Source organism: Salmo salar, chromosome 06 (assembly GCF_965601325.2).
Source record: "Salmo salar chromosome 06, fSalSal1, whole genome shotgun sequence".
Taxonomy (NCBI): domain Eukaryota; kingdom Metazoa; phylum Chordata; class Actinopteri; order Salmoniformes; family Salmonidae; genus Salmo; species Salmo salar.
This window is the reverse complement of record NC_138296.1, coordinates 41,580,355-41,606,169: the sequence shown is the minus strand read 5'-3', so window position 1 is coordinate 41,606,169 and position 25,815 is coordinate 41,580,355. Positions and strand designations below refer to the sequence as shown.

The window sequence follows — 25,815 nt, the reverse complement described above, 5'->3', positions numbered from 1 at the left end:
TGCTGGAGCGCGTGCTACATGTGGGTGCTGCTATGGTGACGAGCGAGCTGAGATAAGGGGGGACTTTACCTAGCAGGGTCTTGTAGGTGACCTGTAGCCAGTGGGTTTGGCGACGGGTATGAAGCGAGGGCCAGCCAACGAGAGCGTACAGGTCACAGTGATGGGTAGTATATGGGGCTTTGGTGACAAAACGGATGGCACTGTGATAGATTGAGTAGGGTATTGGAGGCTATTTTGTAAATGACATCGCCGAAGTCGAGGATCGGTAGGATGGTCAGTTTTACAAGGGTATGTATGGCAGCATGAGTGAAGGATGCTTTGTTGCGAAATAGGAAGCCAATTCTAGATTTAACTTTGGATTGGAGATGTTTGATGTGAGTCTGGAAGGCGAGTTTACAGTCTAACCAGACACCTAAGTATTTGTAGTTGTCTACATATTCTAAGTCAGAACCGTCCAGAGTAGTGATGCTGGACGGGCGGGCAGGTGCAGGCAGCGATCGGTTGAAGAGCATGCATTTAGTTTAACTTGTATTTAAGAGCAGTTGGAGGCCACGGAAGGAGAGTTGTATGGCATTGAAGTTCGTCTGGAGGGTTGTTAACACAGTGTCCAAAGAAGGGCCAGAAGTATACAGAATGGTGTCGTCTGCGTAGAGGTGGATCAGAGACTCACCAGCAGCAAGAGCGACATCATTGATGTATACAGAGAAGAGAGTCGGCCCAAGAATTGAACCCTGTGGCACCCCCATAGAGACTGCCAGAGGTCCGGACAACAGGCCCTCCGATTTGACACACTGAACTCTATCAGAGAAGTAGTTGGTGAACCAGGCCAGGCAATCATTTGAGAAACCAAGACTATTGAGTCTGTTTATACAACGGGTTCCCAACATATTAAAATAATAATTGACATATTTTCATTAAAATCAATTTATTCATACTATTTCATCCTTCCACAAGATATAGTCCCGAAACAAATCTAGGGTTGCTACCCAAGCCGGCTGGTCGTTAGTTCTATTGGTTCGGTTGCCAGAGACGCGACCCAGTCATTCAGTCCTGTATCTATGGACGCGACCCAGTCGTTCTTTCTAAATGTTCCATTGCCATACTGTCTGGCAACGTTCTTATCCCTTGCTTGCTAGCTAACCAACTACGACTAGCTTACAGTCACGTCAAACAGTGCAGACAGAATAACAATAGCAATTTGTTTATACTGTTTTCTAGTGACATTTAACAATGAGTTAATGAGGCACGATTTCGCTGGCATAGAAAATGTGCTCTCTCGTTAGGACTCTGTTGTTTAGAGAAGCTAGCCAACAACACAGCTAAGACAATAACTTGAAACTGAAGCTGGAAAGACTGCAAACTAGCTGCACTTCATTTCGTTTGACCTTTTTTCAATTGACATTTCTTTGTAAATATCCACAAAAAATTATGCCAGCTGATTCATGATTTAGACTGGCTGAGAAACGCTGCTTGCCTCTCTCTCTCGTCCCGACTCCCGACCCCTACACGTTCATTACTATGGGACAGTTGTATATCGAATTTGAACATTGAAACAATGTTGCAAATGTTGGTTTATACAAATCTCCTCTGTTGAAAACGAAATGTTAGTCTAAAAGAAATGTGAGATAATGTCTAGATGCTTTTTATAGTGGAGATCAAGTGTATAACTTCCCTGCCTGGGCTGATGAGACAGTGGATTGCGCAGTCAGATGGATCAGAGTAAATAAGCATTTTAATGTCATAGATTTCGCTGGTGGTAACTTGTGGAATAGACACCGTCTGGAATGCGCTTTTAACCAATCAGCATTCAGGATTAGACCCACCCGTTAAACAATGACAGACAATTCCCCTCAGACTTGTTGCTGCAGGAAGGAATGTCTGTCTAGTCTAGTGAAAGACCAGGGGTACTGAATCATGTATAATGTAACAGTTTGTTCATGATACTCTACTGTATGTGCTGCTGGTTGTGATTGACAGCTCAGCATTAGGTCTCCTTTAGTCTTTTGCTAAATGGAAACCAGGCATAATAAAGCTCATCCACATTTACTAAGGACGATAGAAGCATCTGTGAGTAACAGTGTTTACTGAGGGGTTAAGAAAGCATTTCTCTATATAAACCCGTTAGGACAGTTTTTTTTTCTATAATCTTAACAGAAAATTCATAAATCATATTTAACAGAACGTGTCAAATGAGAATTTAATTGACAGTGTTATCCCTCTGTATGTTTTACAGGCTGTCTGAGGGGAATGGAGAGTTCTTTGTGCGTATGAATGGCATCCTCCAGAAACAAGAGAATCTGCTGCGTGCTGCCCAGGCTGAGGTAAACCTTAAACCTCCTTATGTTTATTTGAAGGGGCAGTGCAGTCAAAAACGTGATTTTCTTGTAAAAAAAACTAGACATTTCCATGCTATGAGGTTGAAATAACAGGCCATTTTAGTTTTGGAGCTTTAAAAAACTAACAACAAAAAACGACTGGAATTTCAGCCTGTTCAGGTGGGATGGAGTTTTTGGCCCACAGCATGACATCACAATCTGATCTGATTATTCTGACCAATGACCAGTCATCTTTTATTTGCATATGTATTCTCTTACTTTGAAGGGGTAGGCTCTAGAGTCTAGACGATCCTATCTGCCAGTCAGGGCTGTGCATATAAATATATTTACATTTGTGTCAACATACCCACACAATCAGATTGAGCAATGATAAAAAGTATATTTGGAGTTATTTTCATGAAGTAACCACACACAGGGATTTTTTAGACATACAGTGATGATTTAAAAAAAAAAAAAAAAAAAAAAAGACTGCATGGGGGCTTTAAGCAGGAAGTTCCTTAAAATGAAAATATTTTTTTTTAAGGAGACTATAGAGGAAAGGCTATACAAATACTTTGCTCTCGCCGGTCCTCTCTGCTATGTCTATGTAACGGGGGTTAATGTGCTGCTAACAGCTTAACTTCGTCCACTGTCCGACTGGGCTCGAACCAACGATCTCTGCTTCGCAAAACATGTGACTGCCCTCCTTAACAACGTTCCAATGGGTTGAACCACCCAAAAGGTACCGACTGGATCCCTCGGTCTGGTACATTTCAAGCTATTTGTGGAGCTAGCTTACGGTACGTTCGTAACTCTGTGTTACACAGTGGGCTGTGGGGACAGACGGACAAGGTTGAGAAGGCCGCTCAAAAGGCTGGAGGCTCAGCTGTCACAAGAAGCTGCTCTCCATGGCTCTCTACCCCCTCACTTCCCACACAAGAGGAAAGAGACTGGGATTGAATGGGGCGCTATTAAGATGTTTATCTGAGACCACTTGTTTTCCACCCTCTTCAGCTATTAAAGTGGTGAAAGGGGAACCAAAAGAAAATCAATGATGCATTCATTGCCTCTGTCTGCTTGTGTGCCGCGATTGAAAGCGAAAGTGTTTGGTTGGCGATAACAGCTCATTGTGACTTAACCTCACAACCCTTTCCAAGCCTTATTGAAGCAGTCATGGTGATGGAGCCTGCTTAAGGGAGATTGTGTGGCTCTGAGGTTTAAAGTTATCTATCTGTGTGTCTCCGCAGTGTGAAGGGGAAGGTAACACAGCCGCACCACCAGCAGAGCACGTAGACCAAGCCTTCGTTCCAGAGCGGTCCAGCAGGAGAGAGGTGAGTAGCCTGGGCTCCCTAGGGTAGAACATTAAGCTCTAGCGATGGAGGTGTATTTTACTTGTTATTGGCCTTTTCTCATATCTAGCTCCCCAACTAGAATCTAGTGTCCTGACCCAGTTTGCCTCTATCCTCACACGGCTGTAGCTAGCTACACTGTTGCGTAAACCTCACACATTGTTAGCTACAGTAAGGTCTAGAGGTCGACCGATTATGATTTTTCAACACCGATACCGATACCGGTTATTGGTGGACCAAAAAAGCCGATGCCAATTAATCGGCCGATTTTTTTCCCCCACGTTTTTTTATTTGTAATAATGACAATTACAACAATACTGAATGAACACTTATTTTAACTTAATATAATACATAAATACTGTCAATTTAGCCTCAAATAAATAATGAAACATGTTCAATTTGGTTCAAATAATGCAAAAACAAAGTGTTGGAGAAGAAAGTAAAAGTACAGTATGTGCCATGTAAAAAAGCTAACGTTTAAGTTCCTTGCTCAGAACATGAGAACATATGAAAGCTGGTGGTTCCTTTTAACATGAGTCTTCAATATTCCCAGGTAAGAAGTTTTAGGTTGTAGTTATTATAGGAATTATAGGACTATTTCTCTCTATACGATTTGTATTTCATATACCTTTGACTATTGGATGTTCTTATAGGCACTTTAGTATTGCCAGTGTAACAGTATAGCTTCCGTCCCTCTCCTCGCTCCTACCTGGGCTCGAACCAGGAACACATCGACAACAGCCACCCTCGAAGCAGCGTTACCCATGTAGAGCAAGGGGAACAACCACTCCCAAGTCTCAGAGCGAGTGATGTTTGAAACGCTATTAGTGCACACCCCGCTAACTAGCTAGCCATTTCACATCGGTCACACCAGCCTAATCTCGGGGGTTGATAGGCTTGAAGTCATAAACAGCGCAATGCTTGAAGAATTGCGAAGAGCTGCTGGCAAACGCACGAAGGTGCTGTTTGAATGAATGCTTACGAGCCTGCTGCTGCCTACCATCGCTCAGCCAGACTGCTCTATCAAATATCAAATACTAGACTTAATTATAACATAATAACACACAGAAATACGAGCCTTTGGTCATTAATATGGTCGAATCCGGAAACTATCATTTCGAAAACGAAACGTTTATTATTTCAGTGAAATACGGAACCGTTCTGTATTTTATCTAACGGGTGGCATCCCTAAGTCTAAATATTCCTGTTACATTGCACAACCTTCAATGTTATGTCATAATTCTGTCAAATGAATTACGGCCTTTGTTAGGAATAAATGGACTTCACACAGTTCGCAATGAGCCAGGCGGCCCAAACTGCTGTATATACCCTGACTGCTTGCACGGAAAGCAAGAGAAGTGACACAACTTCCCTAGTTATAAGAAATTTATGTTAGCAGGCAATATTAACTAAATATGCAGGTTTAAAAATATATACTTGTGTATTGATTTTAAAGAAAGGCATTGATGTTTATTGTTTGGTACATTGGTGCAACGACAGTGCTTCTTTCACAAATGCGCTTGTTAAATCATCACCCGTTTGTCGAAGTAGGCTGTGATTCGATGAGAAATTAACAGGCACCGCATCGATTATATGCAACGCAGGACACGTTAGATAAACTAGTAATATCATCAACCATGTGTAGTTAACTAGTGATTATGTTAAGATTGATAGTTTTTTATTAGATAAGCTTAATGCTAGCTAGCAACTTACCTTGGCTTCTTGTTGCCCTCGCGTAACAGGTAGTCAGCCTGCCACGCAGGCTCCTCGTGGAGTGCAATGTAAGGCAGGTGGTTAGTACGTTGGACTAGTAACCAGAAGGTTGCAAAAACGAATCCCCGAGGTGACAAGGTAAAAATCTGTTGTTCTGCCCCTGAACAAGGCAGTTAACCCCCGTTCCTAGGCCGTCATTGAAAATAAGAATGTGTTCTTAATCTGACTTGCCTAGTTAAATAAAGGTGAAAAAAATAAATAAGAAATTGGCAAATCGGTGTCCAAAAATAGCGATTACCGATTGTTATAAAAACTTGAAATCGGCCCTAATTAATCGGCCATTCCGATTAATCGGTCGACCTCTAGTAAGGTCACATCATTCTATTGACAGAGACATGTTTCCCAACTCTTATTTAGCAGTGACCCTGCTTTAAGAAAGAAAAACGGTGGTTAAGGCATTCACTGAGGTTGTTTTCTTCCAGCTGGACCTCCTGTATGAAGAGGCCGTTTACACGGTAGTCAACAGGGTGGGCGTGCCCTCGCCAGAGTACGTCACCAATGAAGGCGACATTTTCAGTTATCTACTGAAGGTACACACACTCCTTTGATCGGCTAAATCCGTTTACTGAACAGCTCACCTGGCCAAACTCTCACGCATCACGGCAGAAACCAACAAACACTTATTCTCATACACATAAGCACACACACTTATGAACGCACCCTAGTGTGCTGTAATTTACACTTCAAATACTGACTAATAAAATAGACAAGACCAGAAAGAGCCAAGTAAGCTGAAATAATTACTGTCCTAGAAAACCAACAGCAGAAATCAGATTGTCTTGTCATGTGATTCCTGTTGTAAACCCCTCCTCTAATCTCTGTCCTCACCAACTGATCCTAGAGGTTCAGTCTGGCGGTAGAGAGCCTTGTTTGCTTTGAGACATCTGTAGGAGACTGAGCAGATGTGCTTTGGCTTAGAGCTGATTAAACATCAAAGCCCAGGCCCACTGAGTTTTGATGTTCAGCTGTAATATTACATCCATTCAGAGTCTGTCACTCCAAAGCTGCATCCTTGCTTCCTCTGTCGCTCTCTGCTTGAGGTGGTGGACCGGGGCACATGTCCCCATGCTTTGAAGTGACCCCTGGTTCACTTTGGACTTTTGAAGATAGTGAGATTGAACCTGTACAGCCATCTTGGATCGGGCTTATGAGAACGCAAATCATTGGCAAGGGATGTAATGCTTATCATCATTGTATTATTGTTTCAAATAGTTTTAAAGTTATAATGGGATTTATAAAGCGTACAGGTAATAATGCAGGCAGGAGTATAGTTGGATGTGTATTGCAAATATGCTCACAGACCTATGAGGCTCTCTTGCAAAGAGCACCCTTTTCCACTGTCGTCCCTCTCCTAGGTATTTGATATGGGTCAGGAGGAACATGACATCATTCTGCAGAGAGTCCAAGAATCCAAGGTGAGATGCTGTGTTCCACTCCCATCTTGTCAATTTCCATCTCCTGACTCCTCTCCTGTCACTTCCTGTATCTCCCATCCGCAGACACAGGCCATGTAAGCTGTATGAACAAGATAGCACCACTGAGTTGTCACTGTGAGGATCTTCAAGTCTGCACCATATAATGTGCCTTTCTTTTGTGTTTAGATATACACTGAGTTTACAAAACTGCTCTTTCCATGACATAGACTGACCAGGTGAATCCAGGTGAAAGCTATGATCCATATTGATGTCACTTGTTAAATTCAATTCAATCAGTGTAGATGAAAGGGAGGAGACAGGTTAAAGAAGGATTTTGAAGCCTTGAGACAATTGAGAACTGAATTGTGTGTGCCATTCAGAGGGTGATTGGGCAAGACAAAATATTTAAGTGCCTTTGAACGGGGCATGGTAGTCGGTGCCAGGTGCACCGGTTTGTGTCAAGAACTGAAACGCTGCTGGGTTTTTACCACTCAACAGTTTGTCATGTGTATCAAGACATCCAGCCAACTTGACACAGTTGTGTCAAATCATTGGAGTCTACATGGGCCCGCATCCCTGTGAAACGCTTTCGACACCTTGTAGAGTCCATGCCCCGATGAATTGAGGCTGTTCTGAGGGGGAGGGGGGGGGGGGGGGGCTCAGTATTAGGAAGTTGTTCCTAATGTTTGCTATACTCAGTGTATAGCACGTTGCATTCACAAGGTTGAAATGCATGGAAAGCACTAACAGCCCTATGTACCCGGAGAGACTGCTGATGGAGTGTATTGATAGCCATAGTGAGGCTCACTGTGCACCAGGAGACATAATGATCTGTGAAAGCCCACTTTGTATGATGCCCTTGACTACCAGCAACCTTTCAAATGTCAGTTTGAAAGAGATGCTGGGCTCTTCTGCAAGACTCCTTGAAAGCTTGTGTGCAGAGAAGAACATATTGTGCCATTTAAATGTTCCATCCTACAATGATCTCTGTTTCTCGCCGGCACAGCAGTGTCTTTCCACCTTAGTGACACACAAAGCCCTAGCATTATACACCAGACAAAGAAAACACACATTGATTATTCTCTCTTGACAGACTCACGTCTCACGCTGCAGTGATTGCTGGTATTTTGTTTACCACTGATGAAAGTGTATTTGTCGAGTTAAAGAATCCGAATAAAAATAAAGTTCACAGACTAGCTGTTGTTTTCAAAGTGCACTCTATGCCATGTTCAAGGCCCGGTTTTGGAATGCAGCGTGCTTATGGATCGTTTCAGCGAGATGTCTCACTAATGCATGACTCTTAGCCTGTGTACTACTGTTACTTTGTGCACTTTGTTTTGCAGAGAGCCAGTTTCACCCTGAGAGTATCTGTCATGAAAGGGAAAAATCTAATGGCAAAGGATGCAAATGGTGAGGGGTGTTTGTGTTCGTTTACTGCTATTGATGGGAAGCAGCATTTGTTTTCTGTGCGTGGATATGAAATGTCATCGTGTCCATTTGCCAACTCCAACACCCCATTGACAATGAATGCAATTGTTTATTATTGAAATAAGATTAGAACATTTTCAGATCAACTATATTGAGTGAGACACATTGTTCTTTCCGTCTGGAAGAAAAATAAAAACCTCTGATGATACAGTGGTTCAACCAAGACACTAGAACCATCATCACGTCACTGTCCACTTTAGACAACACTGGACCACTTTGTCTAAAAGGACACAGGCTGCTATTACTAGCAGACCAATTGCTTTTGATTCCTGAACCTCAATAAGGTACATCGCCGTCGTTCTAACAGTATAATCTCAGTGTGTCTCTATATTAGTTTAACCCTTACTGTGCCTGGGTAGGGTACAGCGACCCCTATTGCATGCTGGGAATCCTCCTGGGCCAGAGCCCCCGGGAGACAGAGGAGAAGAAGGAGAGGAAGTTCAGCTTCAGGAAGAGGAAGGAGAAGCTGGAGAAGAGGTCCAGTACCAAGGAGGTTCTAGCAGCCACGTGCATCCAGGTGACTGAGGTCAAGCCAGAGACGCTCAACCCAGTCTGGAATGAGCACTTTGTTTTGTAAGTACAGTACTGACAGTACGCCGACTCTGGAAGTTGTTGGCAGAATGCTTGACATTTGTATGTGTCTCAGAGCCCTAACGGTAACAATGTTTGTTTAAACAATGTTAAATTATTCTATTTCTTTCCTCCAATAGTGACATTGATGATGTCCACGGTGATCTACTGCATATGGACATATGGTAAGATTAAACACAGTGTGGGCCTTTCCACTTTCAGTCCAAATTCCAGATTCCTGAAAACATCCTACTAACCAACTGTCCTACTAACCTTTCCTCTTCTTCTCAGGGACCATGACGATGACGTCTCCGTCGCAGAGGCCTGCAAAAAACTGAATGAAGTCAGTGGACTTAGAGGAATGGGCAGGTAGAACAGGCTTCTATTTGCTAATTATAAAGTCAGTGAAATAGGACCTTCAATATAGTGAATGGAGGTCTTGACTGTCAGGTCATTGAGACGCAGTGCTGGTTGATTGCTCTGTGTTATATTTCATGTATTCATCAGTGCCTTATCCCACCAGGTATTTTAAGCAGATTGCCAAATCGGTGCGGTCCAATGGGACGTCGTCATCAGGATCATCTGAGGACAATGTTGATGACTTCCTGGGCTGCATCAACATTCCACTGAATGTAATTCTTTAAAGTTACAGTGCTTTCACTTCCCAACTGCTGTTTACTGGTAATGTTTCTTATTTTATACAGTAGTAATACATTTTACTTGATGCAGTTTATTCTAATATTTGTATCTATTAGGTATTATAAGTGTTAACTAACGTTTATTAATTCCTGGCTCACTGTCTATCAGAGAGGCGCAAACACCCGTTATTCATTTATTGTAAATCCATCATAAAAGAGTGTGAAGTTTCGGTCTTCACCTTCATCAGACCGGAACGTCACTCGGTTTTAATGGATTTAGAATAAATGATCGTTTTATAATGGAGAGAGTGTCGCACCTCTAAAGAAATCCACTATTATTTAAGGCAGCACCTCTGTTTCAGTTGTTTGAGCACAAAACCCTTTTTTCCCTGGCTTAGTGTCTAGCCCATGGGCAGGCCCTCGGATCAATATAAAAAAAATCTCTCTCTATATATATATATATATATTTAGGAACTCAGTCGGGGTCTCAACTTACTGTTGAGAAAAAGTGCAGTTTCGAACTTTGGCAATTTTTCTCTTGTTATGTCAGTCACTGATAGTCAAGTCAATTAGCCCATTTCTGCAAAAAAATGTAGATTGCTAAGTTAGCTTAGCAGCCAGCTATCTAAACTTTTTTATCAGTCTCACTCAGATATCATATTAAAAACTGCTAACATTTCTCTCCACCCCATGGAAGAATGTGTAGAATTGCAGGAAATTAGCTGTGAAACAGGATGTGGGTACGCAGACCAGCGAGCAACTGCTGCCCCTCATGATGAGTTCAGTCTTTTTGTGGTCCCCACCCTCATCAAAGTTGCCAATCCCTGGTCTAGCCTGTTTGTTGTTCGCCTGTAGGAGATTCCTGTGATGGGATATGACAAGTGGTTTAAGCTGGAGCCTCGGTCCAGTGCCTCCAAGGTCCAGGGAGAATGTCACCTGATTCTGAGGCTCTTCACTACCCAGGTAGCTACTACAGTCTCTCTGCTCCACAGTACCTGTGTAGTCTACCCAAGTCTCTTGATCATTTCATTTTGTTCCCCAGAGAGACACTACACTGAGTAAGAGGGAATCCAAAGAAGTCATTCATAAGAAGATGCTGAGTCAGATTCTGGAGTACGAGCATGCTCATATTCAGGTGAAACTCTACTATACAGTGCATCCTATTATCAAGTGAAATGACAGAAATGGCTCTGGATGGTTTCCTTATGCTATCCATGTAAATCATCTTGTTTTTCTCTCCAGAAAGAGCCTTATAACTGGAATGGGCAGGTGAGTCCTCCAGCATGGACTGTGCTGTCCCATCATGCTGTGCAAACTGACCTCTCACCCCTGCAACAGGCCATCATGTAAGTAGCTACAATAGTAACACTTCAATGTAGATCATATGCCAAAGGTATTGCGGTGGTCCAAATGAGAAAATCTAAGTTATGCCAAGCTGGTGGAGCCTGTGCCAATAAAGTTTCACATCTTTATTTATGAGTTGCATCTTTTCCTTCCTAGTCCTTTTAGGTCTGAAACCATTCATCTCAGCCGAGAGGTGAGGGTCATGTTATGTACAGTAGATGTATAGTAGTATGTATTGCTCTGGTCTGCAGTCGCTGGCAGTGCTATAGCAGCCACCACCGGTCCCAGAGGATGTGTTACACCCTGCTGCTGAGGCTGCTGAGGACCATCGATGCAGAGTGGGATCCCCAAGCTATGCAGGGAGACCTGGTAGGCCTACTGTCTCCTCACAGCTCCCCTCTGGCTCACAATCACCTTTCGTCTGGCATTAGGACACCTCATTAACTCACCACTCAACATCCATCATCCTATGACCTAGGGATCTGTTATTCAATCAAAACCTGGTTGTTTCGGTGCCATAGTTTTTCTGGAAACTAGACTGAAGCCCAGAAGTCTGTCTGAATGTGCTGTTATTGGCTAGATTGATCATTGTGAGGTTGAGGGATGTGATGATGTACTTCCTGTGTTCAGGAGCGGCAGCTGTCGGACAGCTTCAGGCTGTACACGGACCACTGTCTGTGTCTGATGAAGAGAATGCGCCAGGTGTTCCCCTGCGCCAGTCCAGCCGCCGTCACACGCTGCGAGCTCATGCTGAGGTAAACTCATACCACAGGAGGCTGGTGAGGGGAGGATGGTTCATAGTAATGGCTGGAATGGAATCACATTAAACCATATGGAAAATGTGTTTCATGTGTTTGATACCATTCCGTTCCAGCCGTTACTATGCGCACGTGCTCCCCAATTAAGGTGTCATCAGCCACCTGTGACTCCCACCACCCCCCCGTCTCTCACCATATCACGGCATCAAACACTCGCCAGCGCTGTCATACCAGACCAAACACTCAACCAAGTCACTAGAATAAAACCACAGACAGAGTACCTAGAACAGTCAAGCCAATAGGAGGCTTTTCTACTTGAATGGTGGTGACTGTGCCAATAAAAGCAGGCTCATGTTGAGGCTCATGTTGCTATGCTCTTTCTCTGTGAGCAGCCCCACGGGGCACTGTACTTCTGTGTCGCACAGACCAGATGAATCGAGATCCTGCAGGGCCTTTTCCAATGAGATTTCAAAGTCTGCCCAGTGATTGACACTCCTACCGAGATCTCTGTGTATTGTGGACACAGATAACACACAAAAAAAGATGTACTCAAACACATACTAATCGTTCTTGCTGTCAGTCACCTTAACGTTAAAAGGCTGACAGAAATGACAGGTTAGGTCAGTCAGGATTGTCTGTTCCAGCAATCATTTGGAACATTTGTGTCCAACAGTCGTTTTGATTACCTACAAATCACCTTGCATTGTGCCTTTTGTCTTTTACTCAGTAATGAGTTGTTGGGCTACAATAACAGGCCCATGTTTCTCTCCCTTTGTGTTTGTGACTCAGGGGTGTAGGACACATGCAGACCATGCCGGCCTTCAAGACTGTGTGCCCCCTTCGAAATGAACTGCATTTGGAAATTGCCACTGTTGTCAAGGTACAACGTAAATATAAGGAAGACCTGTTAGTGTTAGCACTGTTGCCTGACTAACTCGAATGACTGCAGTCTTTGATTTCAACAGAAAGGTACAGTGGAGTGGTACGAGAGCACAATTTCACAATTCAAACCAGAGGAGGGGGTAAGTTGACGCCATAAGAATTGATAACACACAAAGTCATCCAAATAAAGAGAGTCGCGCGTTCTATATATAAACTCCCAGTCATTTATTGGGTAACACATGGGTGGGCCCGTCGGGGTTGTGTGTGAGCTGTAGTGTGTTGATTCTATAGGCTCTAGAGGAGCAGCTGAGGAGACTGGTCCAGGTGGTGGATGCAGTGTGTGCAGATGTACAGAGGGGACAGAACATCTACAACAAGCTCTTCTACAGGTACACAGACAGTCCCTGCAGTTTGTGTTAATTGAAGACGGTGACAGGGCGAACTTGACTTTTAAGTAGAATCCTGTTGATTATGTCAAATAACAAGTGAATCCTGTTCTTTGTTTTGTCTTTTTAAACCCCCCAGTGCGGTGAAAGTGGATTTCTTCAGCATCGCGTATAGACAGTTGGAGAAACTGGTGAGAATTCCTTTGAAACCAAAAGGGATAGAACCTGCCAACATCTTTATCCACACATGACATTTATCTTTACCTTTATTTAACTAGGCAAGTCAGTTAAGAACAAATTCTTATTTACAATGACAGCCTAGGAAAAGTGGGTTAGCTGCCTTGTTCAGGGGTAGAACAACATATTTTTACCTTGACAGCTTGGGGATTCGATCTAGCAACCTTTCGGTTACTGGCCGAACGCTCTAACCACTAGGCTACCTGCTGCCCCAAGCTGCCCCGATACAGTATACTGATGCATATAGTGTTCCTGTATGTTCAACATGCATGTATCCTCACCGTTGACCCTTGACCTCTGAAATGGGGTGACTGACCCCTGTGCTCCCCCAGGTCGCTGACGACGTGAGCGTTGCCATGGAGAAGGTGTGTGGCACTCTGGAACAGGAGAGCTCCAGGCTAACTCAGACCATGGGAGAGACTCTGTTAGAGCTCTACATGTCTCTGAAAATACTCAAACGCTTCAGAGAGTTCCTCCCTCTCAGGTGAGTTTGAACACCCTGTCACCCCGGTCAGACTGGTGGATGGTGGATGTTCAGCTTGGTTGCATTGCACTTTTAGAAAAACAGAAAAATGGATTAGATGTTGTTATTGCTTGGTGATTTGATCTTGCATTGAACTTCTCCATATGCTTGAACATACAGTAGATTAGCTAAATGTCAGGTGGTTAATGAGTATTTCTCTCTCAGGGACGCTAAGATGATGGCATTGACTGGCTATCACAACTGGTTCAAGACGTCTATCCACAAGTGGCTGCAGATAGTCCATGACAAGGCTTGTGACAGGATCCGCAGAGCAGTAGACATGGACCAGGTGAGAAAGGCGTTTTATGGAAGTGTCTGTAGAGATTGATTTTCCATGAAAACATACGGCAATCAGGATATCCATTACACTTCTTCTGCAGAACCCACTGATGATCCGTAACCCACCATGATGTTTCTATCTAATGTACTCTGAATATGAGTTTGTTTCTGTGTACTGTACCTGTGTGTCAGTGTATTTCTAGTACAGTACATGTGTATGACTTTCTATAAGTTGTTGTTCATAGAATGTGTGTGTGTGTGTACTGGACAGCTGGAGCCAGTACAGCAGGCCAAACACAGCTCCTCGGCGGTGGATGTGACAGCATGTTTCAGCCAGGTGCGGGAGTTCTGGAAACAGATGTCCTGGCCAGACTCTGCAGGGGCCTTCATCTTTGTCACCCGCCTGACAGACGTGAGTGCCACCGCCACCGCCACACATACACAAACACACACACACCCATGCACACACAAGTGCATGCTTTCACACACGCTACACATTTAGAGACAGTGTAAGAAGCTCTACAGGTGGCAAGCCACAATCACAAACAACCAGAGCAGAAAGAAAATAATGCTAATTGAGGGTTTCACTCTCGATGATGATGATGGTGAGTGAGATGTTGTCTGTGTTGCAGAATTTCTGCAGCGAGGCCGTGTGTTACTCAGAGATGATAAAGCGCAAGATTGAGAGGAGCCAGCAGGGTCGAGACATCAAGAGCCTGACAGTGCAGGTAACGCCTGTGGGAAGGCAGGAAGGAAGGGGGGCTTCAGGATGACGTGGGAAGTAAATGTCAGCGAGTGTTCTTTCCCTGGCAACACAAAGACCTCAGCGGGTTGTCTGTAGCGTAATATGTTTGGTCTACTTCAGTGGAAGCTGCTTAGAGGAGAACGGATCATAATAAAGACTGGAATAGAGTAAATGGAATGGTATCATAAACATGGTTTTCATGGGTTTGATACCATTTCATTCACTCCATTCCGTCCATTAGAATCCATTCCAGCCATTATTATGAGCCCCCAGCAGCCTCCACTGGTCTACTTACCATCCTGCCTATTTTCATTGTCAATCATTCACTCCCTCCCCCAATCCCCTACCTGCCTCTTTTTTTAGCCCTGCCTCTTTTTCGTCCTTTGTTTCCTTCAACCATTCTCGACCTTTCCTCTGGCTTTCTCTTCTTCCCTCTACTAATGTACTTCCTGGATCTTGTTGTGGGCTAGCTGTGCATCGCCCTGAACAACACAGAGCATGTGCGTGTGTTCCTGGGCCACCTACCTCGGGACCTGGACTGGCAGGGCGTGGAGCAGGCCATGGAGGAGTCTTGCGGGGCGGAGGGGAAGGAGCAGGTCAACAAGGCCCTGAATGGACAGCTCTACAACGTGGATGCGGACCTACAGAGGGAGGCCAAGCGCCTCATCACCCACCTCACAAACAAGGTCCCTCCATCTCACTGAACAGTCCTCTCTGTCAGTCATACTTAGTAACCAGTCATCAAATTGTATTAGTCACATGCACCGAATACAACACCTTACAGTGAAATGCTTACTTACGAGCCCCAAACCAACAATGCAGCTTAAAAAATAAATAAAATAAACATTATTGAATAAGAATAAGAAATAAAAGAAAGAAGTAATTAAAGAGCAGCAGTAAAATAACAATAGCGAGACTATATTCAGTCAATGTGCGGGGGCACCGGTTAGTCATGGTAATTGAGGTAATATGTACCTGTAGGTAAAGTTATTAAAGTGACTATGCATAGATGATAACAACAGAGAGTAAAAGAGGGGGGGGGGGCAATGCAAATAGTCTGGGTAGCCATTTGATTAGATGTTCAGGAGTCTTTTGGCTTGGGGGTAGAAGCTGTTTAGAAGCCTCTTGGACCTAGACTTGGCGCTCCGGTACCACTTGCTGTGTGGTAGCAGAGAGAACAGTCTATGACTAGGGTGGCTGGAGTCTTTGACAATTTTTAAGACCTTCCTCTGACACCGTGTGGTATAGAGGTCCTGGATGGCAGGAAGCTTGGCCCCAGTACTACCCTCTGTAGAGCCTTGCGGTCAGAGGCCCAGCAGTTACCATATCAGGCAGTGATGTAACCAGTCAGGATGCTCTCAATGGTGCAGCTGTAGAACCTTTTGAGGATCTGAGGACCCATGCCAAATCTTTTCAGTCTCCTAAGGGGGAATAGGTTTTGTCGTACCCTCTTCACGACTGTCTTGGTGTTTGGACCATGTTAGTTTGTTGGTGATGTGGACACCAAGGAACTTAAAGCTCTCAACCTGCTCCACTACAGCCCCGTCGATGAGAATGGGGGTGTGCTCAGTCCTCTTTTTCCAGTAGTCCACAATCATTTCCTTTGTTTTGATCACATTGAGGTAGAGGTTGTTGTCCTGGCACCACACAGCCAGGTCTCTGACCTCCTCCCTATAGGCTGTCTCGTCGTTGTCGGTGATCAGGCCTACCACTGTTGTGTGATCGGCAAACTTAATGATGGTGTTGGAGTCGTGTCTGGCCGTGCAGTCATGAGTGAACAGGGAGTACAGGAGGGGACTGAGCACGCACCCCTGAGGGGCCCCTGTGTTGAGGATCAGCGTGGCAGATGTGTTATTATCTACCCTTACCACCTGGGGGCGGCCCATCAGGAAGTCCAGGATCCAGTTGCAGAGGGAGGTGTTTAGTCCCAGGGTCCTTAGCTTATTGATGAGCTTTGATGGCACTATGGTGCTGAACGCGGAGCTGTAGTCAATGAATAGCATTCTCACATAGGTGTTCCTTTTTTCCAGGTGGGAAAGGGCAGTGTAGAGTGCAATAGAGATTGCATCATCTGTGGATCTGTTAGGGCAAATTGGAGTGGGTCTAGGGTTTCTGGGATAATGGTGTTGATGTGAGCCATGGCCAGCCTTTCAAAGCACTTCATGGCTACAGACGTGTCATTTAGGCAGGTTACCATAGTGTTCTTGGTCACAGGGACTATGGTGGTCTGCTTAAAACATGTTGGTATTACGAACTCAGACAGGGAGAGGCTGAAAATGTCAGTATTTTTGTATTTGTATTTATTATGGATCCCCATTAGCTGCTGCCAAAGCAGCAGCTCCTCTTCCTGGGGTCCAGCAAAATTAAAGCAGTTTATACAATTTTAAAACATTACAATACATTCACAGATTTCACAACACACTGTGTGTCCTCAGGCCCCTACTCCACCACTACCACATATCTACATTACTAAATCCGTGTGTGTGTGTGTGTGTGTGTGTGTGTGTGTGTGTGTGTGTGTGTGTGTGTGTGTGTGTGCGTCTGCGCCAATGTTTGTGTTGCTTCACAGCCCCCGCTGTTTCATAAGGTGTTTTTTTTATCTGTTTTTTAAAATCTAATTTTACTGCTTGCGTCAGTTACTTGATGTGGAATAGAGTTCCATGTAGTCATGGCTCTATGTGGTACTGTGTGCATCCCATAGTCTCTTCTGGACTTGGTGACTGTGAAGAGACCTCTTGCGGTATGTCTTGGGGGGTATGCATGGGTGTCCGAGCTGTGTGCCAGTAGTTTAGACAGACAGCTCAGTGCATTCAACATGTCAATACCTCTCATAAATACAAGTAGTGATGAAGTCAATCTCTCCTCCACTTTCAACCAGGAGAGATTGACATGCATATTATTAATATTAGCTCTCTGTGTACATCCAAGGGCCAGCCATGCTGCCCTGTTCTGAGCTAATTGCAATTTTCCTTTTTTCTAAGTCCTTTTTTGTGGCACCTGACCACACGACTGAACAGTAGTCAAGGTGCGACAAAACTAGGGCCTGTAGGACCTGCCTTGTTGATAGTGTTGTTAAGAAGGCAGATCATTGCATTATTATAGACAGACTTCTCCCCATCTTAGCTACTTCTGCATCAATATGTTTTGAGCATGACAGTTTACAATCTAGTGTTACTCCAAGCAGTTTAGTCATTTCAACTTGCTTAATTTCCACATTATTATTCCTTATCAAGATTTAGTTGAGGTTTAGGGTTTAGTGTTTTGTTCCAAATAGAATTATTTTAGTTTTAGAAATATTTAGGGCTAACTTATTCCTTGCCACCCACTCTGAAACTAACTGCAGCTCTTTGTTGAGTGTTGCAGTAATTTCAGTTGCTGTAGTAGCTGACGTGTATAGTTTGAGTCATCGGCATACATAGAAACTCTGGCTTTACTCAAAGTCAGTGGCATGTCGTTAGTAAAAATTGAAAAAAGGGGCCTAAACAGCTACCCTGGGGAATTCCTTATTCTGACTGGATTATATTTGATAGGCTTCCATTAAAGAACACCCTCTGTGTTCTGATAGACAAGTAATTCTTTATCCACATTATAGCAGGGGGTGTAAAGCCATAACACACAAGTTTTTCCAGCAGTAGACTAGGATCAATAATGTCAAAAGCTGCACTGAAGTCTAACAAGACAGCCCCCACAATCATTTTATCATCTATTTCTCTCAGCCAATCATCAGTCATTTGTGTAAGTGCTGTGCTTGTTGAGTGCCCTTCCCTATAAGCATTCTGAAATTCTGTTGTCAATTTGTTTACTGTAAAATAGCATTGTATCTGGTCAAACACTATTTTTTCAATAAGTTTACTAAGGGTTGGTAACAGGCTGATTAGTTGACTATTTGAGCCAGTAAAGGGGGCTTTACTATTCTTGGGTAGCGGAATGACTTTAGCTTCCCTCTAGGCCTGAGGGCACACACTTTCTAGTAGGCTTAAATTGAAGATGTGGCAATATCGTCTGCTATTATCCTCAGTAATTTTCCATCTAGATTGTCAGACCCTGGTGGCTTGTCATTGTTGATAGACAACAATAATCTTTTCACCTCTTCCACACTGACTTTACGGAATTCAAAAGTACAATTCTTGTCTTTCATAATTTGGTCTGATATACTTGGATGTGTAGCGTCAGCTTTTGTTTCTGGCATGTCATCCCTAAGTTTGCCTATCTTGCCAATGAAAAAGTAATTAAAGTAGTTTGCAATATCAGTGGACTTTGTGATGAATGAGCCATCTGATTCAATAAATAAAGGAGCCGAGTTGGCTTTTTTTCCCCAAAAAAATGGATTTAAGGTGCCCCAAAGCTTTTTATTATCATTTTTTTATATAATTTATCTTTGTTTCATAGTGTAGTTTCTTTTTTATTTAGTTTAGTCACATGATTTCTTAATTTGAAGTACATTTGCCAGTCAGTTGGGCTGCCAGACTTAATTGCCATACCTTTTGCCTCAACCCCTCAACCATACACCTTTTCAATTCCTCATCAATCCAAGGGGATTTAACAGTTTTTACATGTAGTACTGGTCATTTTCTTAATGGGTGCATGCTTATTAGTAACTGGAATAAGTATTTTCATAAATGCGTCAAGTGCAGCGTCTGGTTGCTCATCATTACACACGACAGACCAGCAAATATTCTTTACATCATCAACATATTAATCACGACAAAACTTATTGTATGACCTCTTATACAATATATTAGGCCCAGCCTTTGGAACTTTGGTTTTCCTAGATATGGCTATTATATTGTGATCACTACATCCTATGGATTTGGATACTGCTTTAATGCAAATATCTGCAGCATTAGTAAAAATGTGATCAATACATGTTGATGATTTAATTCCTGTGCTGTTTGTAACTACCCTGGTAGGTTGACTGACAACCTGAACCAGGTTGCAGGCACTGGTTACAGTTTGAAGTTTTTTCCTGAGTGGGCAGCTTGATGAAAGCCAGTCAATATTTAAATCACCCAGAAAATATACTTCTCTGATGATATCACATACATTATCAAGCATTTCACACATATTATCCAGATACTGACTGTTAGCACTTGGTGGTCTATAGCAGCTTCCCACAAGAATGGGCTTTAGGTGAGGCAGATGAACCTGTAGCCATATTACTTCAACAGTATTTAACATTAGATCGTCTCTAAGCTTTACAGGAATGTGGTTCTGAATATAGACAGCAACACTGCCTCCGTTGGCATTTCTGTCTTTTCGGTAGATGTTATCACCATGTATTGCTACCACTGTATCATCAAAGGTATTATCTAAGTGAGTTTCAGAGATAGTCAGAATATGAATGTCATCTGTTACAAGCAAGTTATTGACTTCATGGACCTTGTTTCTTAGGCTACATATGTTAATATGGGCTATTTTTAGCACTTCTCTGGGTTGCTTGATTGTTTTTAATGCTTTACTGGGAAGCTTATCAGAGGTAGACTTACTCATGTTATTTACATTGGAGCTGATAGTGCAGGGTGAGCTGCATAAATTGGCCTTCCTACTATTGCACACCGCCTCAGTGCTAACAGTGTAACTCTGGTTTATAGGCTCATGATTACTGCTTACAATAGCTGTAGGATAAACAGATGTGTTCGGTGCAATTAGGGGTACATAAATTAAATTACTTACATTGTGTTTGCCAATGCCCCTAAGATCATGTACATTTGATGCAGCATTATGATGACTCATTGTCACAATGGTAGGGATTAACTGAGCTGGTCCTGGATCATTTACCAGTTATTGTTTCAATGTAGCCTTGAAATGCGTGGACAGGAGTCCAGGAGCCAAGATGATTTGGATGGACTCCGTCATTCCTGTAGAGTATCTTCTGTTTCCAGAAGGTATCAAAGTTATTAATAAAAGTGACCCCAGCAGAGCTACAGTAGTCTTTTAGCCAGATGTGCAATGCCAGCAGTCAGCTGAATCTTTCACACCCGCTGCCTAACGATGGTACTGGACCTGAAATTATTGGCCATTTTTTGGAGTCTTTTAATGCTAAAATCAGTTCTTTTAAAATCAATTTTCAAATGTTCCGAGCTAACCCTCCTTATGTCGTTTGACCCCACATGGACTACGACAGTGTTAGCTGACCAACTGGAAAGGGTCAGTGAAGACACTTGCCAGTTGGTCAGCGCATGCTTGCAGTACACGTCCTGGTAATCAATCTGGCCCTGTGGTCTTGTGAATGTTGACACAGGCAAGGGACACAGTCATGCACGTCAATATCAGTTTCCATGAGAACGGGTTACATAAATTATACAGACCTTGGTTCAAATAGTATTTGTTTTCTTGTTTTTTTTGGACGTTTGATGGAGCTTGTTTGGAGTGCAAGACGTTCGGGAGTTTCACATTTGGGACTATTCCATTGGTTCCATTGCGTCAGGCAACTTTAATCCAGCTCAGCTAAAGTATTTCAAAGAAAACAAATACTATGTGAACCCAGGTCTGGTTACATAATACTGTATGATATGGCATACTCAAATTGGGTCCTGCCTGGTAACCATTGTCACATTGGTTTGAACAGAGAGGTAAACCAGTGCATTGTGATATTGTGTGTTTTTGTCTAGATGTTTTCAGAGCTGAAGAGGTACCTCCAACACATCAGCCTGTCCCCTGACTCCATCAACAACGATGATGTAAGACTGAACAGTACATTGTGCTCTGCTTCTGTTATGTAGCAGCAACCTCTCTGCTTTCTTTCTTTGTCCTTTCTGGTTCGATTCCCACAGGGGCCAGTACAAAAAAAGAAATGCATGAAATGTATGTATTCACTACTGTAAGTCGCTCTGGATAAGAGCGTCTGCTAAATGACTAAAATGTAAATGTAAAATGATAAGACAATTCCTCTATAGGCTTCCCCCTAAGACGGGACACTGTTCTGTGACATTGTTCTGTTTCAGGCCGTGTCCCCCCTCATGAAGTACTTACGTGACACTTTAGTCATCCTCAGCGAGTCTCTGGTGAAGGAGAATCTGGCTAGGTAATTACCTGCTGTGTCACGTCTTTATCTAGATGAGCATCTTAGACATGCACACAATAACGATACCCCTCTGACACACCATGCTGTAGTACTGGTCATTATCTAGCCATTAGGATCACTTGACATACAGCGGATTGTTGTCTAACTGTGTTCTGCACAGAGTTCTCCTCGGCATGTGGGAGCTGCTCCTCAGAATGATCCTCGACACGGTGGCAGAGAACATGGGAGTCCAGGTTGAGTTCTACAACCGCTTCCAGTACACTGTGGAGGTCAGTGGTCTGTGTGTGTGTCTCTCTCTCTCTCTTTCTCACTCTCTCAGTTGACCCCAGAGATAGGGAGAATCACAGTAGGGGCCTATTTCCCCTTCTTCCTCATCTTCCTCCTCCTTTTCACCATCATCAGATACTGTATCCTTGCTAATCACTTGTGTGGTATAATTTCCATACCACTGGTATTCATCAGGTCTCTTGGCTGCTCAGTCCCTGCTGAGGAGAGTCCCCACTAGAATGGCAATGTGACAGTTCCTGTATTCTAATGGAGCATAGAGCTGGCAAGGGACACAGGACAGATTTGGATGAAAAGTCCTGAAAATGCAAAGCTGCGTGGGTAGAACATGTGGTGTGTTCCATGGTGATCTCCTTCTCCTTCTGGGGGCTTCACGCTGTCAGCGAGGATACATACCGGTCTGCTAATATCCTCTGACATATGCTCCAACCAAAGGCGTTACTTATAGTTACCACCGCTAATTAGCTAGCCATGCCAGTCAAAGAGAGCGGAGTATCGGAACATGTAACCTGAAAACTGAGACTTTCCCCACCACAATGCTCCTTTCAGGCCTTGGTGCAGTTCTTCTATGCTGATGGAGAGGGACTCGCCATAGAAGATCTGAAGAACCATGTCGACTACAAGGTGAGAGCATCAAGGGTTTATGTACCATTTAGCTACTTAATGCCTGACCGTGGTAGAGAGCGTCTTTTAGTGGGGGTTGTTCAGCTGGTTCCTGACGAGCCCCCTCTTTACTGCTGTTCCTATAGGCTCTTGACGAGGAGCTGAGGCTGAACAAGTGTTCGTCCTTTGAGCTAATCGAGCAGTACTTCCTGGAGAAGATCTCTCAGCAGGTAGTCTGCAGCCTGCTGGGCTGCCACATGTGACTCTAACCCCCAGGCTAGTGTAGTGGGGGAGTGTTGATTAGGAGCTGAAAGACCACAACACATTTTCTTTTTCTTTATCTCTTTAATGCTAATGTGGTCGCTAGCTGTATTCTGTAACAGCGGGTTTATTTTACAACACCAGAACAACTTTACAGGCATGTCCACTTACTACAAGCATTTCGCTACACTCGCATTAACATCTGGTAACCGTGTATATGTCACAAATAGAATGTGATTTGATGTCCAGGATTCATCATACTGAATGGATGTATAACAATCCAATCCAATCAATCATCTGTTTATGTATGATTTATAATATGGATCTGCCTTTCAGAGAACACTGAAGCACACCCGCTTTGGCCGCGTCAGTGTGAAGTGTTACTATGATGCTTCTGAGCAGAGACTCACGGTGGAGATCCTGCATGCTGCCGATCTCATTGCCTTGGACGCCAACGGTAAATATCAGAGTTCCATTGGCATGCAGCTCCATATGCAGAAAGAATGCCAAACCAATCTTCTGTATGAGCCCCTCATTCGTTCCTGTTCCTCTCTCTCTCTCTCTCTGGTGCCACACAGGGCTGAGTGACCCCTTTGTCATCGTGGAGCTCTGTCCCCACCACCTCTTCCCCATGGCCAAGAGCCAGCGCACCCAAGTGAAGCTCAAGACCCTGCACCCAGTATTTGATGAGCTCTTCTATTTGTGAGTGTCTAATCCGCCATCTGTATGCACTAACATAGAAGGAAATGTTGGAATTGGTGGATGATATGATAATTCCCTCTTGACAGCAGCTAGATTGAAAAGCAAAACATGGAGATGTAGACTTCAGTTTGACTCATTTTCCTCCATCTGCTGTCCCACAGCCATGTCAGCCCAGAGCAGTACAGGCACAGGTTTGCCTGTCTGACTTTTACTGTGATGGACTATGATTGGCTGTCCACCAACGATTTTGCCGGGGAGGCCTTGGCCCCGCTCAGTGACTTCTGTTGGCCAGGGAGACCCAACGCCTCAGCGGCCGGAAAGACCATCCAGCCGACCATTCTGCACTTGGCCCGGAGCAAACCCAGCGGTAGGGAGCAGGGTTAGGGTCAATTTGATTTCAATTCAGTCAATTAATTAAGTAAACCCATATTCTAATTCCACGTTTTCCTCATTGAAAAGAATTTAGGAACATTTGAATTGTAATTTCAGTTTACTTCCTGAATTTACTGAATTGAAAGGAATTGACCCCAACCCTGGTAGGACAGTCCGCCGGATAGACTACAGTACATAACACCACCCCTCTACTCCTCACTGAGCGGGAATGGGCCCCCAGGGAGGAGAGCCTGTTAAGTCTGGGAAAGGTTTCCTATTACTTCTGTAATCTTACCTAGCGACCTGTACAATCTAAAGGTAATTGTGGCAGGCATTGGATGGATGCACTTACGTCTCTGTTTGCTCTCTCCATCCAGAGAAGCCAATCATGAGGATTTTGGACGCACGGACAGGAGACGGAGAGGCTCAGGAGTTTGTGAGGAAGCTAAAGGAGATTGAGAAATCCATGGAAGAGGAGTGAAGCTGTCAGCACTGGTCTGGTGTATTGGTGTATTCTGACCATGTCTTTGCCACATGTGCTTTTGTACTTGTTGTACTACCGTATGTTTACAATGTTTACAGTTTTCAAATCCTCTTGTACGTGCACTGAAAATGTAATGCTGAACAAAACACAGTAAGGCATATCTTTTTAAATTGAAATACGAATGTCCTGTCTCTCTGCTGTATTTTTATGCCTCAAATCAAATGCTATTTGTCACATGCGCCGAATACAACAGGTGTAGACTTTACCGTGAAGTGCTTACTTACAAGCCCTTTCCCAACAATGTGGAGTTAAAAGTAAGAAAAATCTAAGGGTCCTCTCTGAGAAATAGCTTATCCTATAGTGATTATTTTGTTTTCTAAAGAGCTCATTGAATGTTATCTTAGTTATATTATCTTTGTTATATTATCTTTGTTGTATTACATCTCTAACATCTAACTGAATCAAAAACGATTTTGTAACTGATATGTATTCAGTCGAATTATGTGGGTGGATCAATCGTTGAAAAAATATATACTCACTACCGTTTCTGAGTTTATGGCGAAGTAGCACAAGGATGTAACACTGCAAGGAAAAGCCATCTGTAGCCAGGTTTTGTAAGTCAACACAAGGAGTAGTGTCACAAATGGCTGCGTTTACACAGGCAGCCCAATTCTGAAATGTTTCAGATCTTTTCACACCAGCTCTTTTTCAGAGCTGATCTGATTAGTAAAAAAAAACAATAAGTTAAAGAAAAGAGATCACAATTTGGCTGCCCGTGTAAACGCAGCCTATGTGACACCATCTGTGCTCATTAATGATTGATAATTGGATGTTTATATCTCTTCAGATTATGAACCATATCCCTGAAGAAAAGAGTATTAGTCCTCTATTTGTTATATTGTAAATGTGAACTACTTGTCCTTGAATTGTAATGGATTGTGCTGCTGTTTATTGTACCATTCAGATGAAGATGTCTATAAATAAAGATTGTATTTGAATATGGTTCACTAGCTCTTACCACATGTTGTTCTCCTTAGAAAAATATGTTTCCTTCTTTGTAGTGGACTTTCCCATATGACATCAACATGTTGCTCTTCATGTTGCATGAGTCTTTTTCTAAATGGAAACTAAATGGACTCACAAACATATAGTAGCACTAGACACCTAGAAAAAAACGGTTCTTTGTGTTTAGCTCTAAATGCCCGGGGTAATTTCGATTTCTTCCAGACCGAAAGATTCCGTCTCTGTCGGTCTTGTGTCTGCATGTTCTCTTGCTTCTCTGTCTATTTTGCTTTTCTCACTCTGTCTATCTCTACCCTCCCCCCTCTCTCGCTCTCACTATCTCGCTCTCTCTCTCTCTCTGCTCTTGTCACTTAGTTTCA

The 25,815-nt window shown here is 43.4% G+C and overlaps 1 protein-coding gene across 3 annotated transcripts in view; it reads left to right on the top strand.

The window, feature by feature from the left end:
* The window catches only part of LOC106607356 (BAI1-associated protein 3), a 42,731-nt gene extending 17,296 nt beyond the window's left edge, over nt 1–25,435 (top strand). The window contains exons 3-34 of one of the 3 annotated variants that reach the window (XM_045720526.2): nt 2,234–2,321; nt 3,563–3,646; nt 5,860–5,967; nt 6,793–6,852; nt 8,196–8,262; nt 8,700–8,913; nt 9,051–9,095; nt 9,202–9,279; nt 9,434–9,542; nt 10,404–10,511; nt 10,591–10,683; nt 10,791–10,894; nt 11,144–11,261; nt 11,523–11,647; nt 12,440–12,530; nt 12,616–12,672; nt 12,824–12,921; nt 13,058–13,109; nt 13,488–13,639; nt 13,844–13,967; nt 14,229–14,369; nt 14,590–14,685; nt 15,173–15,388; nt 21,314–21,382; nt 21,647–21,726; nt 21,887–21,995; nt 22,561–22,635; nt 22,761–22,844; nt 23,212–23,332; nt 23,454–23,577; nt 23,739–23,944; nt 24,327–25,435. In XM_045720526.2, coding sequence (XP_045576482.1) covers nt 2,234–2,321; nt 3,563–3,646; nt 5,860–5,967; nt 6,793–6,852; nt 8,196–8,262; nt 8,700–8,913; nt 9,051–9,095; nt 9,202–9,279; nt 9,434–9,542; nt 10,404–10,511; nt 10,591–10,683; nt 10,791–10,894; nt 11,144–11,261; nt 11,523–11,647; nt 12,440–12,530; nt 12,616–12,672; nt 12,824–12,921; nt 13,058–13,109; nt 13,488–13,639; nt 13,844–13,967; nt 14,229–14,369; nt 14,590–14,685; nt 15,173–15,388; nt 21,314–21,382; nt 21,647–21,726; nt 21,887–21,995; nt 22,561–22,635; nt 22,761–22,844; nt 23,212–23,332; nt 23,454–23,577; nt 23,739–23,944; nt 24,327–24,430 — 3,400 coding nt within the window. In that variant the 3' untranslated portion in view covers nt 24,431–25,435. Of the gene's footprint in view, nt 1–2,233; nt 2,322–2,802; nt 3,116–3,562; nt 3,647–5,859; nt 5,968–6,792; nt 6,853–8,195; nt 8,263–8,699; nt 8,914–9,050; nt 9,096–9,201; nt 9,280–9,433; nt 9,543–10,403; nt 10,512–10,590; nt 10,684–10,790; nt 10,895–11,143; nt 11,262–11,522; nt 11,648–12,439; nt 12,531–12,615; nt 12,673–12,823; nt 12,922–13,057; nt 13,110–13,487; nt 13,640–13,843; nt 13,968–14,228; nt 14,370–14,589; nt 14,686–15,172; nt 15,389–21,313; nt 21,383–21,646; nt 21,727–21,886; nt 21,996–22,560; nt 22,636–22,760; nt 22,845–23,211; nt 23,333–23,453; nt 23,578–23,738; nt 23,945–24,326 lie in introns of those variants that run through there. The other 2 variants (XM_045720528.2, XM_045720527.2) reach the window with 2 other exon arrangements.
* The last annotated feature ends 380 nt before the right edge of the window (nt 25,436–25,815 follow it).